At 28.5% G+C, this 19,053-nt stretch overlaps 1 protein-coding gene across 1 annotated transcript; it reads left to right on the forward strand.

Moving 5' to 3' along the window:
* The first annotated feature begins 16,413 nt into the window (after nucleotides 1-16,413).
* Nucleotides 16,414-18,437, forward strand: LOC125849696 (NAC domain-containing protein 83-like). Its single transcript, XM_049529683.1, has 4 exons — nucleotides 16,414-16,767; nucleotides 17,219-17,348; nucleotides 17,476-17,605; nucleotides 18,055-18,437. Exons 1-4 carry the CDS (start codon nucleotides 16,587-16,589, stop codon nucleotides 18,412-18,414), a joined length of 801 nt encoding a protein of 266 aa, XP_049385640.1. The 5' UTR covers nucleotides 16,414-16,586; the 3' UTR covers nucleotides 18,415-18,437.
* The last annotated feature ends 616 nt before the right edge of the window (nucleotides 18,438-19,053 follow it).

The following is a 19,053-nucleotide window of genomic DNA, read 5'->3' on the forward strand; positions in this document are numbered from 1 at the left end:
TAATTGTCTAAACCTATGCAAAACTAAAGAATAATTATTCAATATTATTGTCATTCTTAGTGTTGAATTGATTTTCTTTTTGCATTAGTATTAATTTGATTTTGATTTAAGTTTTATTATTGTTACCAACATTTATGGACTATAATCTTTATTAGACCATTAAGAATTCTAACTTTCAAACATGAAATAATATATTAAAAGATAAAAACTATGAAAAAGTATAAGAAATATTTAAAAATTATATCAAAGTAAATATTTTTACGTATAAAATAAAATTTTAAAATTATATATATAATGTCGGGTCGGTTTGGTCTCGTTGGTTTTTTTAGTTGAAACTAATCCAACCCAAATATAGTCGGGTTTTTTTTTTTCCAATACCAAACCACTAGTCGGGTTTTTTTTTTTTGGTTTGGTTCGATTTCGGTTCGGTTTTGTACACCCCTAAATTCAACCCTGTTAAATCACGGGTTAGTCTGTGCCAAGCCGACCCAACATGCCTAACCCATTTTGACGGCTCTAAATTTTATATTTAGAGATTTTTTCAAAAAAAGTTTGATCCAAAAAAGGTGAAAACCAAACCAACCCAAATATAGTCGGATTTTTTTTTCCAATACCAAACCACGATTCAGGTTTTTTTTTTGGTTTGACTCGATTTGCGATTTGATTCGGTTTTCGGTTCAGTTTTGTACACCCCTAAATTCAACCCTGTTAAATCATGGGTTAGTCTGTGCCAAGCCGACCCAACATGTCTAACCCATTTTGACGGCTCTAAATTTTATATTTCGAGATTTTTTTAAAAAAAGTTTGATCCAAAAAAGGTGATGGTCCAAACTATGAGAAGCTAGAAGCTTTTAGGGTTTTGAACTTGTTAGCAAACTGGTCTTGCCCAAAGCAAGAGGGTAAGCCGCTGCTCTGTGAAGTCAGCAAGAGGTTTATTAGACCCAACTCCCCTTCATGCAAAGTCCATATCATGGACTTACAAGCCAGTATCTATGCTTGGTTTATTAAACCAAACAGACTTTTCCCCATTTTTTTTAATTTGTCCTCATCACCTTAATGCCCTCACTTGAGTTACAAGCTTGAGTTACCAAGCTCGGCATACTTGTTATTTGGTTGAGAGCTTATAAAGTGGCCTTATTTGTGATTTATAGTCGATGTGGGACACTGGAGTATAAGGGGCTATTTAGAATTCTTCATGTTCTCATCACCTCCCTCCTTCACTCTGTTTCACGAGTGGAATTACACTGAGTATATTATTGTTGTTGTACACACACACTCTTCTGCATGTTTTAGAAATAGACTTTGTATCTTTTACGAAAACCCGACTATATTTGGGTTGATTTGGTTTTAACTAAAAAAAACAACCCGAGACCAAACCAACCCGACATTATATATATAATTTTTAAATTTTATTTTATACATAAAAATATTTACTTTGATATATTTTTTAAATATTTCTTATACTTTTTCATAATTTTTATCTTTTAATATATTATTATTTCAAGTTTAAAACTTAGAATTCTAAATGGTTCAATAAAGATTATAGTCCACAGATGTTGGTAATTATAATAAAGCTTAAATCAAAATCAAATTAATACTAAAGCAAAAAAAAATAAATCAATTCAACACTAAGAATGACAATAATATATTGAATATTTGTTCTATGGTTTTACATTGGTTTATTCAAATACATAATCTAATTTTAATTTCCTTTAATATTTAGTCATGTAACTAATACTTATTAAACTTATTTTAGCATGATTTAGTACTTTTAAATTATGATCATTTTCATTATGACTTGTTAATTTGCAATATTTGTTTTACGCGATTTCATTATTATTATTTTTTGTTGGATATTTTAGTATCATTACTCATATAATATTTTGTGTTATTTTCTTAAGAAACACCTTAGATAGTTGTATTTTGGTAGGACTAAAGAAATATTTGAAGTACAAGTAAATTATATGTTTGTATGAATACTTTACCAAAAAAATTTGAAAAAACCCAAAAGTCCAAAAAACCCAAAAAAATCCGAAGTTGAAAAACCCGAGTTTTATTGGTTTGGTTTGGTTTATAGATTTAAAAATCCGTTAAAAATTATTTGATTTGATATTTGAAAAAACCGAATCAACCTGGCCATGTACACCCCTAATTTGTACATTAGTATATTGTATGTTTTTCACTCATGACCCCCCTTAGTTGTGCAGATTAGTCTAGGCCTTTTTGCCCTTTTTGGAGGATCGGTTTTCCTCATTATTGCATTTACATCATCTTTCAAGATGTCTTAGATAGTCTTGTCTATCAGCAAAGCAAGTCGGGGAAACTTGTAAAGATATCTAAACCCCTTTTGTACTTTTTGTTTGAAAGATGAATAAAATGTCCAATTAAAAAAAAAAAAAGTATATTGTATGTTTTCATTTATTAGGTTTGTGTAATAAAATTTTGAATAGGGACATGTATTATGGAAAGGATATTAACAATCAAATGTAAAGAGGGGATTAATAAGGTGTGTATAAGTTTTAACATCTAAGCAATCTACATTTAAAAATATGTATTTACAAAGGGTGCAAAATAGATGGATATTTCATATACCAATAAATAACATCCTAAACACCAACATGAAAGTGATGGGATTGTATCAACTTTAAACAAAGGTCTCGGATTCGAACCGTGGTATGGAGAAAATCACCACTTCCGAATAAACTTTACAATGCATAATTCAAATTTAGTCGAGATCTCAATACGGACTCCTGACACCAGAGGAAAAAAACAAAAAAAATCCTAAGCAAAGGTGTTTGGTACAAAGGTCATCATCTTATTTAAACAAAAAAAAAATCATAGACCGGACATAGAAAGCAAGGGATAATAGAAATAGGCAAATGTGTAAGTCAGGCAGAATACTAAGCATAAAGAAAGTCAGAGACAAAATCATAATTTAAAGTTTAAGTATTTAAGATTTTATTATCTCTTTGAAATTATTGAATTAATTTTTGAAACAAATATAATGTTTGTATCAAGGTTATTGGCTTCAACTTATCTCGTATCTTGGTTTAGTGGTGTATATCTGTGTATCACTATTGTATAATTGTATATTCCACATGTGTCCCTTGTGTATATCATATGATTGTCATGTGGATAAGTTCTATATACATTATATACACGTGAATAAGGAAGAACACTAATACAATTATTAGATTGTATATATTATGTAAAATTTTATTGCTATAGTACTATGAGTTATTATTATAGATATGAGATATATTTAGTATATGTCCCAAATATAAACAGTGGCCTCAAAAAGTGCAATTTGGTGAGAAAATCAGGGGTGATCTACATGTATGAGCGTCTTAAAATTTTGACCTCATTTATCCCACAAGCAGAACTTTAAGTTTAATAACTTTTGACTTCTAACCTTAATGCCTATGAGGAAAGTGGGGGTTAAAAGTTCAAAATGACCCATTTTTTAGGTCATTGGGTATAGTTTCTTAGAAAAATCTGTAATTCTATTTGGTTGGACTTGACCATGAGGCCCACATATCTTCAGCAATGGGCTAGTAAGCCTGTCAACTGAATAAAATCGTAGGATAACCTCAAATGATTATTTTTCAGTATTCTATTTTGTATAAATTACAAACCACATATTATAAGTATTAAATAACATCTTATCCCTTCTAGTTTTCTATTTACGAAAAATCCCTTAAAAATGATGTTTGCGGGATACATAGCGTTGTGCACGGGATACATCAGGTTTGATACATTCCACATAGCGGGATACATAGCGTTGTGCACGGGATACATTAGGTTTGATACATTCCATATAGCGGGATACATAGCGTTGTGCACGGGATACATAGCGTTTGATACATTCCACATAGCGGGATACATAACGTTGTGCATGGGATACATGCGGAATACATAGATAAATAAGGGATTTTTGAAATTTTTGAAATAAGTAGGGATAAATGGATATTAAGGTAAATAAAGGAGTGTAGTCAAGTAATTTTTCCTTCTATTTTACGTATCACAATAATCAAGAATTGGGAATTTATATCTTTTAATCAAAGAAGGGTGTACTTGTTATCCATTGTTGTTTGAGTCCTTATTGTTGGTAAAATTAGTCAATTTATAAGTGAAGTACAAGAAAGAAAGGAATTCAAACTCTCCCTAAATAAAAGCTTACATAGCAATTTCAGTGTTATGCCTAACACCTTGAACCACTCAATCATCTCCCCTACATAATGATTATGACTCAAAAATCGAGTGAATAGCGAGACAGTTATATTTCCTATTGTATTATTAAATAGATACAATCAATCCATTTTAACTATAAAAAAAATTCATCAAACTCAAGTATTACCCTTTTTATTTATCAGAAATATTTTTTCTACTTTTAAGATAGAAATAAGGTCTGCATACACTCAACTCTCTCCGAATCCAATTTTACAGGCATACACCATTATGTTTTCCTTTATATATATATATATATATATATATATATATATATATATATATTCATAAAACCATATTAGAGTTGCCATTTTCTTCTTCCATGTGAACGTACACTGGTGGATATATACAAAATACGTACTTGTGAAAGTGTGACGTCAAACTTTATAATGAATAAATATTCTTGCAAGAAATCTATTCTCCATTTTGATACTCAAAACACCTAAATTTTGTTACGTCTCATAATATAATGCTCTCAATTTTTTTGGTACGTTACCTATAGATGAAGAAAGGTGCCAATTATATTAATAAACCTTATTCTTAATTCATTGAAAATTATTTTATTTGTCAAACATAAGATATTTATCTCTGACTCTTGAAGAGTTGGCAGTGTGAAATTAATTATCTTTAGAAAGAAGAGAAGTAACTTCTAATGTTCCATGAATCATGATATAATTTCAAAGGGCAAAATATTATATTTTGTCCAAAATAATTTTAAATTTTTTTAAGAGAACTCTATGGTCAACTTTGAGTTTCATTACCATTTTTGAATTTATATACCCTCTTCTAGAAGTCTCTAAAATATTATATTAGTTTACTTAAGCATATAAAATTTATTTATAATATAGAATGAGAGAGTGGACTAGCATTATATGGTTATATATAGCTAGTTTAACAAGTATGTTCCATACGCAAATGTATAAAAATAAAATTGTTTATTTTATTTCTTTATAGACGTAGTTCTAATTAAGGTATACCATATAGACACTCAATTATGGTATGGAAGAGCAAAAAAATTGAGAGCTTTTGGGAAGCTAAAAATATTATTTCTTAAATAAATAAATATTTATTTTAAAGAGTACAAGTGTTTGATCAAGCTATTAGAAAAAGGAGGGAAAGCACTTTCGAATAGTAGCAAAAACATACATTTTCTCCAAAAGTACTTAGAGAATTGGCCAAGCATAAATTATTGATCTAATACCGTCAATGTATATTTTAAAATTGATTAGTAAGACATAATTGTAAATCTCCTAATTAAAATTATTTTTCAAAATAAGCAGATTTTGATAAGTTGATCAAACATTCAGGGACGGATCTCGAGGGTCCGAAGGGTGTTTACATGAACTTCCTCGAAAAAAAAATATTTGATAGGTATATAAGATTATTTTGTCTAAATGTACATTTATATATTTTGAATTCTCTGTACATTTGATTTAGTGATTTAGAAGGTTAAAAAATTTAATCTTTAAGATTTCGAGTTCAAATCGTAAGCATAATTTTTTTAGTTTCGAGCCCCTTAACAAAAATTCTAGATCCACCTATGTTAGCTTATGAATAAAATGATTAACACATTGTACTAGAAAGTTGAAATCGAACTAACAAAGTAATGATGGAACGAGGAGCACAAATAAGTGAAATATAAACCTTATTTCTTTTCAACATCATATTTGCTTTTACACTTATGATGTTCTTTCTTAATTATTGGTAGCTTTTCCATTTCTAACTCTACTTATTGGATTATATTTCTTACTTATTTGGCTTATAAAAGTTGTTAACTCTCATATACTCCTCTTCTTTAACTCTCATTATAGCTATAAATTTTATTGTTCATCTATCACAAATTCATAACTAATAATTTTTAGATTACTTATTGCTAATCCATCTCATAACTACTAATATACATATACATAATAAGGCGTAAGGAGGTTGATTGGTGGACTCTCCCTAAGAATTGTGCACCGCCGACTGACCTTGATATTCTGATAAAAATTTGAGTATAAACATATCTGTTGGGACCCAAAAGATAGTGAATTATACCTAAAAAAAAGGCGAAATCAGAGGAAACTCTGATGAAAGCCCACATCGATATTGACGTATACAAATCAATATTTACTTGAAATTATCATAAAAATTTATAAATTCTGAATTCGTTTTTGAACGGACGAAAAGGGGACGTGTTGTGGGAAGAAGTATGTCATTGTCTACAAGTGGCAAGGAGACATGTTGGAGTAGACAACATATATTCCAACAAAAAGAAAAATAAGAAAAAGATAATAATTGCAAATAAAAGAATCACGTTTCTTGATTTTTTGTTTTTCCTCCTTGAAAACGTACACACTTCAAAATCCACACGCAAACTCCTACTTTGACTCTTAACCACAACAACACTAAAAGCAAATAGTAAAGAATCAAAAAAAAAAACCATAGCCGCAATTCACCTTATAAAAGAGTTTCCCCTTTCCTATTTGTGTTCGGACTCAGAATTTAAAATTTATGAATTTTAAATTATTAAATAATTGAATTCATAATGAAAATTCTAACTCTGTTTTAAATCTTGCACAAGTCATCATCGGCTGAGTCATATATCACTAAAGATTATGATAGATGATACATTATTTCTGAATTGAAATTTTTTTATGCGAATTTAAATTATTTAAAATTTAAAATAAATAAATATCGGAACTAAATAGAAGGAAAAGAAAAAAAGGTGATGAGGTCATTTGCTTGTTGAGTTGTGGGAATATTTTTTCGTTTGTATACCTTTTTTTTTTTTCTTTTTTACTTGTTGATATTTCTTTATTCTTTAAAAATATTTGAGTGGATAATCTCAATCTAACATATAATAGAAAGAAAAAAAAAAGGTAATGACCTTTGGTGGGATTAGAATCCTATATATATAAAACATTATACTAAAAATTCAATAATCGATTGATTTCTGCTCTTGTTTTGTTTTTCTTTCATTTTTTTCTCCTTCTAATTAAATTTGATTTGAATGATTTTCAATTTAATTTTTTGAAACGTAAATTAGTCTAAGTTGCCTTCTCCCTACGCAATCGATCTTCTTCAATTGTCAATATATGAGGCTAGCTTAATTCCTTGTCAAATTATCACACCCCAACCCCACCCAAAACAATCCCTCAACAATCCGAGGGCGCGCACAGATCTAGAAACCTTATTACATATTTTTATGAACTCAGTAATTTTTATCTAGATCTTATACATATTTAAGATATTTATAAACATTTTACACTGAATCTAGTTATTATTATATGATTAACATGAAATCGTCTGAAAAATACATAAACTTGAGTTCCTGTATCCGCATGTTCAAACTATCGATACTACTTTTTAGTAATTCACTATAGTGTAGGCAACTGACAAACTTGTACACTTATTTAAAAGTGACAAGAAATGAACTTGTCACTTTTAATTGAAATTAATGAGTGAATAAGACATGTCAAGCTAAAACAAACAAAATTGTGTATAGATTGAGTTAATTGCAAACATAAGGGTACTTCATCTAATTTTTTTGTTAACTTTTTTTGACAAGAAAAGAAAATAGTCTTTCAAATTTTAATTCATTATTATTATTATTATTATTATTATATCCTATTAGTGGACCAACATTTTTATTTGTATGAAAAAATAATTGTTGCAATCAAAAAAGATTTCAATTTTAAGTGAGACGAAACTTGACGATATCTCCTAAACTTGGCATTGTGAGTAATAATAGTGAGACAAATGAAGATTTTGGGAAAATCTCCCAATGGAACATCACTTCAAGCTACCTTTCTTATTCAAATGTGGGCATTGGGTACCCCATCATTTTTATGGCATGTAGGACCCATACACATTTTACTTAAATGTTTTAGTGACCACCAAAGATTATCGTGTGGTGATAATTAAGTATTTCTTATTTATTTACCAAAAGTTTGGACGTAATAGATATAGAAATTACAAGCACCAACGACGATTATGGCAGTGACGCTTCTATCTCCAACTCCTAGGGTTTTTGATATAAAGGTGAAAAGAGAATGAAAAAAGTGATAATACTTAGGTTTTGAAGGAGACCCGTAAAGCTTTAATATCATGCAAAATTATAAATTCACATTAATTATTATTGTGTATATGGAAGTATCTATACAAGTAGAGTGCATGTATACTAGTAGAAAGCCTAAACAAGAAATGTAATTAATTACAAACACTTCTAGAATTTAGGAGAATAGGTTAAAACATATTTTTCATTAATAATAGGTTAAGTTATAGTACTAATATTTCAACAACAAAAAATATCTATCATGTCAACATATATTAGTTAAATCATTTTGAAAATCAATATCTAATTAAAGCCAATCCATGATCAACAAATGGCTAGTATATGTGTATAACTACTGTTCTTGTATCCATGCCTTTATGAAGACATCTTAATCGTATCTTTCAATTTTGTTCGATTTACTAAATCTATAAGTAGATATTTAGCTCCTACCTTTTTTTTCTAGTTAAATTCATTGTCTCAAGCAATTTTGGTATACGTTTCATAAATAATTATTAAAAAACACTATCACTTACTTCACAGTTCACACTACTTTTATTCATTTGTTTTTTGAACTATATGTCAATAGGTTAGAGACAGATCCAAAATTTACAGTTTATGTGTTTTTATATAACTATTTTAAGTAATATACAATAATAAATAGATTCCTACGCCTCTGCGGGGAGTGTGGAGAAGGAGCTAGGTGGGTGTACAAGCCAAACTTTATTCCCTATATATAGTAGTAGTTGGTTTTATTATAAGCTTTCTTTTAATAATTTTGTATCCCAATTGAATTTAATTAATTAAGTAACCTAATATTGATCATTTGTGTAATAATGAATGAATGAATGAAAAAGGGGGAAAGTGAAGAGCACTAAGAAATAATGGAATTAGTTGATAGGTAGTTGAATGCAATAAAAGATTCATTATATCCAAATAAGAATAAAATAGTAGTTGATTTGATATATTGAAAATTTTGGTATGTCCAACTCTTGACAACTCAATAGGGTCATTATGAAGAAAAAAGATTAATGAGGTGGGCATCACACACTCCTTTTCAACTTTTTCCTACAATGTATATATAATATGATTTTGAGTTAATGGGTGTAGAATTTATTCCATATGATATTTTTTTTTGTAATATATACTTTTATTTCTTTTTAATCTGTTTTTTAAAAAATAATTTTTTAAATAAATAACTTAATTTTTTCATTTTATCTCTTAATAACAAGTTTTTATAGTCGTACAAATATTTTGATATGTTTAGGATTACAAGTCTTCCAGAATTAAAGCTCTAGTATCTTTCTTGAAATTTAAACTCAATTAAATTGAATCAGGAAAAATCAAACTTAGAAAGTAATACATTAATCTCATCACCAAAAGAAAAATACAAATTTGTGACAAGTTCATCATGACTTCGTAATGCATTTGTAACAATTTTGTGATAAAATTAATCAATGTAAATAAAATTTGTGAAAGACATAATAATCTCTCACAATTCTATTACAAATTTGTAATTATCACAAATTTATGACTAAATAAACATTTGTTATAAATTTTGACAGACTTATTAATTCATCACAAATCTTTCACTAGTATTCTTTTTTGAAAAAGTAAAGTTTATGACGAAAATAAGATCTCCATCTCAATTTTTTAAATAAGATAAAAAAAAATTTAAAAAATTTGCATGTGATGGCGGAAATTTTATCAAAAATTCAAATTTGTGACGAATTCTTCCATCACAATTCTTGTAAATATATGAAATAAACATGCGTGTAAATATGTACTATATATGTATGTTTTTTTATTTTTTATATAGTATATAGTTGGAATTAAAAACCTATACGTCACATTGTTGCCTTTAAATCTATATTTATCAATTGTCTCTATACATAGTTAGATAAATATGGAGATGATAATGAAATTTATTACTCTCTCCGATCTCATTTTATGTGCCATTTTTCGAATTTCGAGATTCAAACAAGTCTATTTTTTACCTTAAACATTTTGAATTATTAATTATTATGACTTATAGTACTTTTTACATAGCTTACAAATATATAAATTTCATGCACAAATTGTCAGTCAAACTTAAATTGTTTGACTCTCGAAAAATGAAAAATATCACATAAATTTAGACGAATGGAGTACGAACAAAACCATAAGAATATTTTTTTGGCACAATGAAATAAATTAAATTGAATGAACAATTAGTTGTTTGGTGGCTGCTAATAGCTCCCACTTTTTGTTTCTCTATGGCTGGACACGATTTTGCTACCTATAGTAAATACATGTTTCGTAAACGTCTTGTCTTTTTCCTTTTCTTATACTTTCCTTTTTATACATATCAAATGCTTCTTTAATAGATTTAGCACAACTTGTGCTTATCCATGCATCCATATTCAAAAATATTAAAGGTGAAGATTATTTTATTTTATGTATAATATATATAGTATCCGAGATGTTTGAGTCTAAAGTTTATTAAAAACAATTTATCTATTATTTTCATAATGTAGAAATAAGGTTATATATACATCATTTTTTTCAAATTTTATTTGTGGGATATACTAAGTGTGTTGTTGTTATTCACTACTAGAAATCAAGGAATTAACGATAGACAAAATTTTGTAGCTAAACAATTAAAATTTCATGTAAATCTTATTTATCAAATATAATTTCATTTTTCAAGATTTAAATCTACAACAATCAATACAAGTTACATCATTTTAGGGGCTAATTATGTGCCTTAACTTTAGTTTTTGAAATTATCACATTTACTATGTATATGTCGTACTCATATCGATACATGCAAGTCAAATTAGGTGTACTTTATTCTAAATATAACATATTCAAGCATGATTCACATGTATTTAGGATATATACACGGTCTCTCTCGCTCTCTTCTCTCCATCTCTCCATATATATACATGTATTTAGTACGATTCACATGTATCTAGAATGCACTAACTATCTCGCTCACCTCTCTCCCTATGTATTTGTATTTCAGAATATATATGTTATTAGAGCTACATGTATCTATTATCTTTGATACATGTATTTGACTTAAAATCTAAAGGGGTGGTGTATCTGACTTGAAATCTAATATGAAATTATTAATTAGTGAGACAATATGTAATTATTTCAAACTATAATCATAATCATAGTTAAGTCAACTAATTTAGAAAACTACTCTTCAAATTTGGTAAGAATTACAATATATTTCATACAAAATTTAATATTTATTAATATCATTAATTTCATATTATATTTTTATATTTAAATATTAAATTATACGATATTTAAGGTGAGAATCAACTAAACAATTTATGTACTAGTAAACTTTGCTCTTGAAATATTATATATACTATGTTGAGAAACAAAACAAAAAAGTTAAGAATCATCAGTGTGGAGAAAAATCATAAAATAAAAGACACGAAATAAAAATAAAAATTAAAAATGAAAGGTTTTTAGAATTAAACGTGAAATACCAAAATTATTCCAAGGAGAAAATGTGGCTATTGTGTTTGAAGGAAAAAAATATATGTTTTTTTTAGTAAATATTCTTTTATATTCTTTTTTTTGTGAAATAGAAGCTAACATTGTTTTAAATGCAAATATTTTTGAAGATTATTATTTATCACATTAAATATAAATGTTTCATCTTCTACAATTTTAATATTTAAATGTAAATTAAAAATATAAGATGAAATTAATGATATTAATAAATATCAGAATTTGTATGGAATATATTGTAATTCTTACCAAATTTGGAGAGTAGTTTTCTAAACTAGTTGACTTAACTATGGTTATGATATTTGTTAATATAATATAATCTTGATATTTAAACTTTTAATATGACACATGTCTCTAATCTAGATGTGCACTTGACGGAATGGAGGGAAAGGATAATGGAGGGAAGCCGAATCCATTTAATGGATTAGTAGTATTTAAGGTAAAATCATTTGTATAATTATATATTTTTTCTTAAATCTAACACTCTTTATTAAAGATGAATAAATATTTACTTTTCAATGCAATATTTGATAATACATTTCACGTTGTTTATGCTTCCTATTAGGGATTTTTTAGACGTCAACAATTACACCTCTTCATTCTATAAACAACAAAAATATGGTTGGTATTAAATTAAGTATATAACTAAAAAAAAATGTAAATCACATAAGAGAAGCTTCTAATATAATAACAAAGGTAATTCAATATACTTTGAATTACAAGTTTGAATTTTCAGTGTAATATTTTAGTATATTATTTTTTTTAATTATTTGTTAGACTTTTTGACTCCACTAGTTCAAATAGTTGTAATTTGATTTTCCACATATATAGCTTCTTCAATGTAAAAGGATGTTCTTTCCTTTTATTTGTTTACCATGATTTGGGGAGGGGACAGACATAACTATTTTAAAATAGACAATTCACATCAATATATTTTATTTAGAAAAATTACCTGAAGATCGAAATTAATAAAATCAACTGAGTGTTAGAATAAGTTGAACATCTCTACTTTGAGTACACCAAAATTTTACTGGTCCAATTGCATAGAAATTCATTTTTTTAAAACTTATATAGCGGAACAGAGAAAACTAGAGTGTACATGTGTTTTATTTCTATTTTGTACGAGTAAAAAAATCTTATCGATAAATCTGTAACTAAATGAAGTATCGACAGTAGGGGTGACAAAATGGTTAAAAATTTTGGTATCCATTCAATCCAACTATATTTTAAATGAGTTGGATATTCAATCATTTCAAAATTTCATTAAACATGGATCAACACACATTATCCATCATAAAATACGAATAATCCAGAAGTATCCACCAACTACACTCCCCTTCAAGTATGCAAGTGTATAGGAACTTCTAAAAAGTGCACTTATTAAGGGTGTGTTTGGTATGGAGAAAAAATATTTTTTGAAATATATATATAAATCAAGGAAAATATTTTTTTCAAAACTTTCGTTCAACCTCATGACCACCTCAAAACAAGTTCTTATCCAAGAGCTCTATGAGATGAGGTATCCTTCATAGCTAGATTCAAACTTTTGATCCCAACTCGAGATCCAAATACAAACCTGATATGAAAAACAAGATTGGACTTCAAATTATGACCCCGATCCAAAATCAAGACCCGAATCCTGGCATAAGACTTAATTCTCGAGTCCTGACTTAAAATCTACTCCTAACCTTGACTCGACTCCTGACCTCATCCCCCGACTCCGATTTCTAACCCCAACTTAGAACCCATCCCAAAATTTTGACCCAAGGCCCAACTCCCGACTCCCAACCTTGACCCCGACCCAGACTTAGAACCCAACCCTCAACCTCGATCCCGACCTTGGTCAGTGACATACAGTGACCCCAATCAATAATCGAAATCTAATCTCAACCTAGGACCTGATCTTGACCTTAACTTCACCCCAACTATCTATCCCAACCTAAGAGTCTACTTGAGACTCGAATTCTGATCTTAACCTAAGATTCTAACTCGAGATTTAACTCCTTATACTAATTTGGGACTTGGGTCCCAATGCGAAACCTGACTCTCAACCCTAAACCAATCCCCGTCTCTCGATTCATGTATACACCATTTAATAGTTAGTTAAGAAATAAGTTAGTCATATATAGCTAATACATATACAAATTATGAGGAAATTAATATATTAATTTAAAAGAGATAAAAAAAAAACTAATATTCACATAATTAATATCTAATAACTAAAACTTGTATTAGTAATACCAGCTTAATAATTCTAAATAGCTACCAAACAACGACCCTAAATAATTGAAAATATAAACATTAAAAAGTTAATGGATATGAATGCTTTTAAGTACAAGTAATTAAGGAAAATGGTACATTGGTGAGATCCAGCTGTTAGGTGTGACATAACATGACTTCATCCTTACGAAGCACGAAACTCTTTTTACCATTTTTGTATTTCATTCACATTAACCAAACTTTCTTTACATTTCTGGTCCAAAAGTTTCCCAATTAAAGCATCTTAAGTCCTTCCACCGTCCACTAATTTCTACCCACGCTTTTATTACTTCTTTCGTCTTAATTTATATTGTAGTATTTGATCGGACATCAAGTTTGAGACGAACGAAAGACTTGAAAATTATATGGTTTTGATATAAAGTTATAATCTTTTGTATGGTTATATATTATTCCATGAAGGAGTCGTTTAGTACGCGGATTAAATTATTTTGGAATTATAATTTTTAAACTAATTCATCCCACTTGACATATGAGATAAGGTATGATATCTCATGATTAATTCTGAGATAAAAATTTATACCGTCAAGCGTCAATTAAATGTAAAATTAAATTTTATCACTCGTTTAATCATGAAATATCTCACCTTATTCAGCGTATCAAAACATCTTAAGAGTAAAATAAGAAGTTTAATACTCTTTTTAGTATTTATGTGTGGCCTAATTTTTAGTTTCATTCACATAAAAAAACATCCTTACCTTTTTGGTCCAAAAGTTACCTAATTAAAGCTTTTTGTGTCCTTCTACCGTCCACTTTTTTCTCACCACAATTTCTACTCTTTTAAATCTTTTTATTTTTTTCACTTTTACTCTCTGTAATCTGAATATGAAAAAAGGGTACACTCTCCCTTCCATCTCATTTCCCTATATATTTATCTATTTACAAAAATAATATATTTTATATAATTTAATCTAAACTTTGTATTTTACTTTGATAAGTGTTTATTTATAGTTACAGATATCTCATGATAGGTTTACGCTTGATTTCAATTTTATTTTTTTTCAATTTTAAACTCAATTAAATTATACCGTACAAATTAAATTGATGTATATACCTTCATTAAAACAAATGAAAAATGTGGATATTGTTATATCATTTGAAGAAAAGTAGAAAGAAAATTAAAAAAAACAATTAAATATTACTCCTCTGTTTCCCGAAAATAATTATAATATTCGGAAAAAAAAGAAAAAATATCCAAACTTTAGTATGAATTCCAAAATCTATAAATTTAGATGCTTGAAATATACATAAAACATGATTTATTATTAACACTAGGACATATTAATAATTAATAAATGCCTAGAAGACAAATGTCACAAACAACTAATCTCAATTTAGACGTGAAATCCTTATTGTTAAAATTTTGTGTCTCATTTCTCTCGTTATTAGAAAAAAAGTTTCATTTTTTCCCGTAACCGTAATAGAAAAGATAATTTTAAATCATAATTAGAAGTTGGAAGAAAAATTTTTTGAACACTTGAAGTCCACAACAAATACTACATAGTATGCTAATGACAAAAAATGAATGAACCACCAAAAATTCTGTATCCAAAGATAAAATTAAGTAATATCAAATATTACAAAGTGAGTTTGAACATTTTCCTTTGATTATTTAATTTGACAAAAACATCTAAGTATAGATTAAAAATTGATAAAGAGGGACTTGCGTGAATGGAAAATACTTTCTACTCGCAATTCTAAGGTTGTGACTTGTGAGTCATTAAGAGTGCAAAAATATTGAAAGCTTTTAAGGAGGAGTAAAAAAAAAAAAGTGACAAGTCGTGTACTAATTTGAGCAAAAAAAAAAAAGTATAATTAAAAATCCGAACCTAAAAAATACCCTTGTCTTCAAGCAAACTTTAGAGTCGAGAATGTCATAATTATATCGTGAACCTAGATTAATCGAAGCTAGGATTAGAAGGTTCTAAATTTTAAAACAAAAGAGAAAAATGAGAAACTTTTGTTGATAGTAGGGTTTGAACCCACAACACTAGTGTTCCTTACTATTGAGGTGTGAATCAATTTTGTTAAAGGGTTCATAATATAATATATACTTTATAATTTTCTAATACAAATACATAGTCTATGAAAAAGTCAGTGAGATCCCCACCTAGTTCCGCCTGTGGTCGAAGCATGTCGAAGCCTACATAAAGACTCTATTAGAGAGTGCTTCCCCTTAATCATAACATGAATTCAGATTAATCGAAGCTTCAATACAAATACTGAACATCGAGTCAGAAATCATAAAAAAAAAAAAAAAAAAAAGAGAAACGTCAAAGGAAAATGAGATTGAGTCTATTTTACGCAAAATGAGTCGTCCATATTCTATTCTCCTTATCTTTCTAAATTCTAAAATTCTAAAAAATCCCCTTTTCTTCAACATCCCCTTCCCCCCCTTATATTACTATAAAATAAATCCACACTTTCCCTTAAAACATACCACACTTTTCCTCTTCTTCTTCTTCTTCTTCAAATGACAAAATATTAACAACTTAAATCTTCTTCATTTTTCTTCAAAAAAATTATAATTTGTGTTATGGAGAAGGTTAATTTTGTGAAAAATGGTGTATTAAGATTACCACCAGGATTTCGATTTCGTCCTACTGATGAAGAACTTGTGGTACAATACTTGAAACGTAAAGTCTTCTCTTTCCCTTTGCCAGCATCAATTATCCCTGAAGTTGAAGTTTACAAATCTGATCCTTGGGATTTGCCAGGTTGGTTCATAGTTTTCGTGCTACGATAGAATGTCTACATCACACTTTTCTCAGACTCTCTTCTTTTATTCGGACAACTCTATTTTAACACGAAATGTTTCGTACAATATAACTTACAGTATGAATTCGAATCGTAAAATCAAACTTTTAGGCTATTTTTTTTAAAAAAATTATTTGTATTCAAAGTCTGTCAATTAGTTTTGAATAAAATATTCCCTACTAAGGGATTGAAACTTTTCTTTTTTGGGTAATTATTGAAGTTATGATTTTGAGAAAAAGTGGTTAATGGACGGGTTGGATTAAATTTGGACAAGGGATTTAAGACTCAACAGGGTAGACAGAGGAGTTGGGTGCTCTGTTTTATATTAGTGGAACTTAGGTGTGAGTATAAATATCAAAAAATTAGATCGAATCGAACTAATTTAATTTTTTTTTTTGGACTTGAATTTAGGTGATATGGAGCAAGAAAAGTATTTTTTTAGCACTAAGGAAGTGAAGTATCCAAATGGAAACAGGTCAAATAGAGCAACAAATTCAGGATATTGGAAGGCAACTGGAATTGACAAGCAAATCGTATTAAGGTACGGTATAAAGTTCAATCAATCTCCTCGAATAATATTAAAGGACTTGGGGCTTTGATTTAACCACAATTAATCAGTTTATTATTCTGGTTCGATATAGTCTTAACGAGTGATCTAACTCGTGCAGGGGCCAACAAGTAGGATTGAAGAAAACACTTGTCTTCTATAGAGGAAAATCTCCACATGGTTGTAGGACCAATTGGATTATGCACGAATATCGACTTTCCAATCTCGAATCTAACCATCACCCAATCCAGGTAGAACTTATATTAAATTTGATTTTTTTTATTTTAGCATCGAAAGAATTTACTATTTAGACGTATGAGGTAAGAAATTCTTAAGTACAAAAAGCGAGTTGAACCACCAATTCTAACTCCTATAGTTTTTCTCTTCAAATCTTGAAATTGGTCCTTTTTTTTTTATAAGTGAAATAAAAGTATAATTTATATGTTTTAAAGGAATAAACCTATAAATGTAATTTTACGAAGAAAAGGTGGTATCAAATGATTATATTGGACAATTTTGTTTTTGGTCATAAATGTCTAAAATTATTTGTATGTATATGTTAAATGATTTTTTTTAGCTTAATTCTGTCAGACCCATAATTCCCCTAGTTTTGAATGTCTTGTTTTTTTTCTTCTTAATTTAATCAATTATTGTCACATAAATTATATGAGACGATAATGATGTAAATCTGGTGTTACAGGGAAATTGGGTTATCTGTAGAATTTTCTTGAAAAAAAGAGGCAATACTAAAAATAAGGAGGAAAATATGACAACACATGATGAGGTTAGAAACAGAGAAGTTGGTAAAGACTCGCCCCTTGTTTCAGTCAAAATGAGTCCTCGATATTCTGAGACATTGGCTTCCGCCAACAGTGAACTGAAGAAGAAGACATCGATGATATTTTACGATTTCATGGGGAGGGATAATTCGAATGGAGTTGCAGCTTCATCATCAAGTAGTGGAATCACTGATTTGACTACTACTAATGAAGAATCTGATGATCATGAAGAAAGTACTAGCAGTTTTAATAGTTTTACTACTTTTAGAAGAAAAAATTAATTAATTTATCGTCTTTGAATCGATATCAATCGTCTTTTTTTTAACCTTTCAAGTTGCTAATTCAAATTTCTAGTAGTATTCCATCGGTATAAGCAGCAGCTCAATTTCGATTTTCTTCATCTTATTATTGTACTAGAGTAAAGACACTCACAAAATGACAACAATTAAAAATGGAAACTTTTGTAAAAAGTAAAAAAGACTTTATTACTCGCGGACCCCTCCCTCTCCCCCCCCCTGTCACGGAAAAAAACTAAACCAACACAAAAGGTTTAGGTTTACAAACACCGAGTTTTTTTCTGAGAAAAATATGATAAGATGAATGAGATTCGAAATGTAAATATTTCTACTAAACGTATTTGGCCCATTACTTCCTTGATGGAAATAACACACAACAATCTAAATTAGTTAATCAAATACGTATTGGATACCAAATTGTATTAAAAGAAAAGAAAATGATTTATTTGAAGAACCATATGAATAAGGATATAATATAAAGGTAAAGAAACATTTTCAGTCCCGGTAAAATGATATAATTCTAGTTTTTGTTTTTATGTTACTTGATTAAGCAATCAAATCTGAACTGAACCCTGTCGCTCTTCTTTCTTTCCTCGTGAGCAGGAAGCACACCAGCAGTGTGCG

This window comes from Solanum stenotomum, chromosome 1 (assembly GCF_019186545.1).
Source record: "Solanum stenotomum isolate F172 chromosome 1, ASM1918654v1, whole genome shotgun sequence".
NCBI lineage: Eukaryota > Viridiplantae > Streptophyta > Magnoliopsida > Solanales > Solanaceae > Solanum > Solanum stenotomum.

What these genes read in the sequence shown, in the direction of transcription:
- LOC125849696 (XM_049529683.1), top strand. Translation starts at nt 16,587, where the DNA reads ATGGAGAAGGTTAATTTTGTGAAAAATGGTGTATTAAGATTACCACCA. An exon ending in TGATCCTTGGGATTTGCCAG is followed by an intron (nt 16,768 to 17,218) that starts GTTGGTTCATAG and finishes ACTTGAATTTAG; the next exon opens with GTGATATGGAGCAAGAAAAG. An exon ending in GACAAGCAAATCGTATTAAG is followed by an intron (nt 17,349 to 17,475) that starts GTACGGTATAAA and finishes TAACTCGTGCAG; the next exon opens with GGGCCAACAAGTAGGATTGA.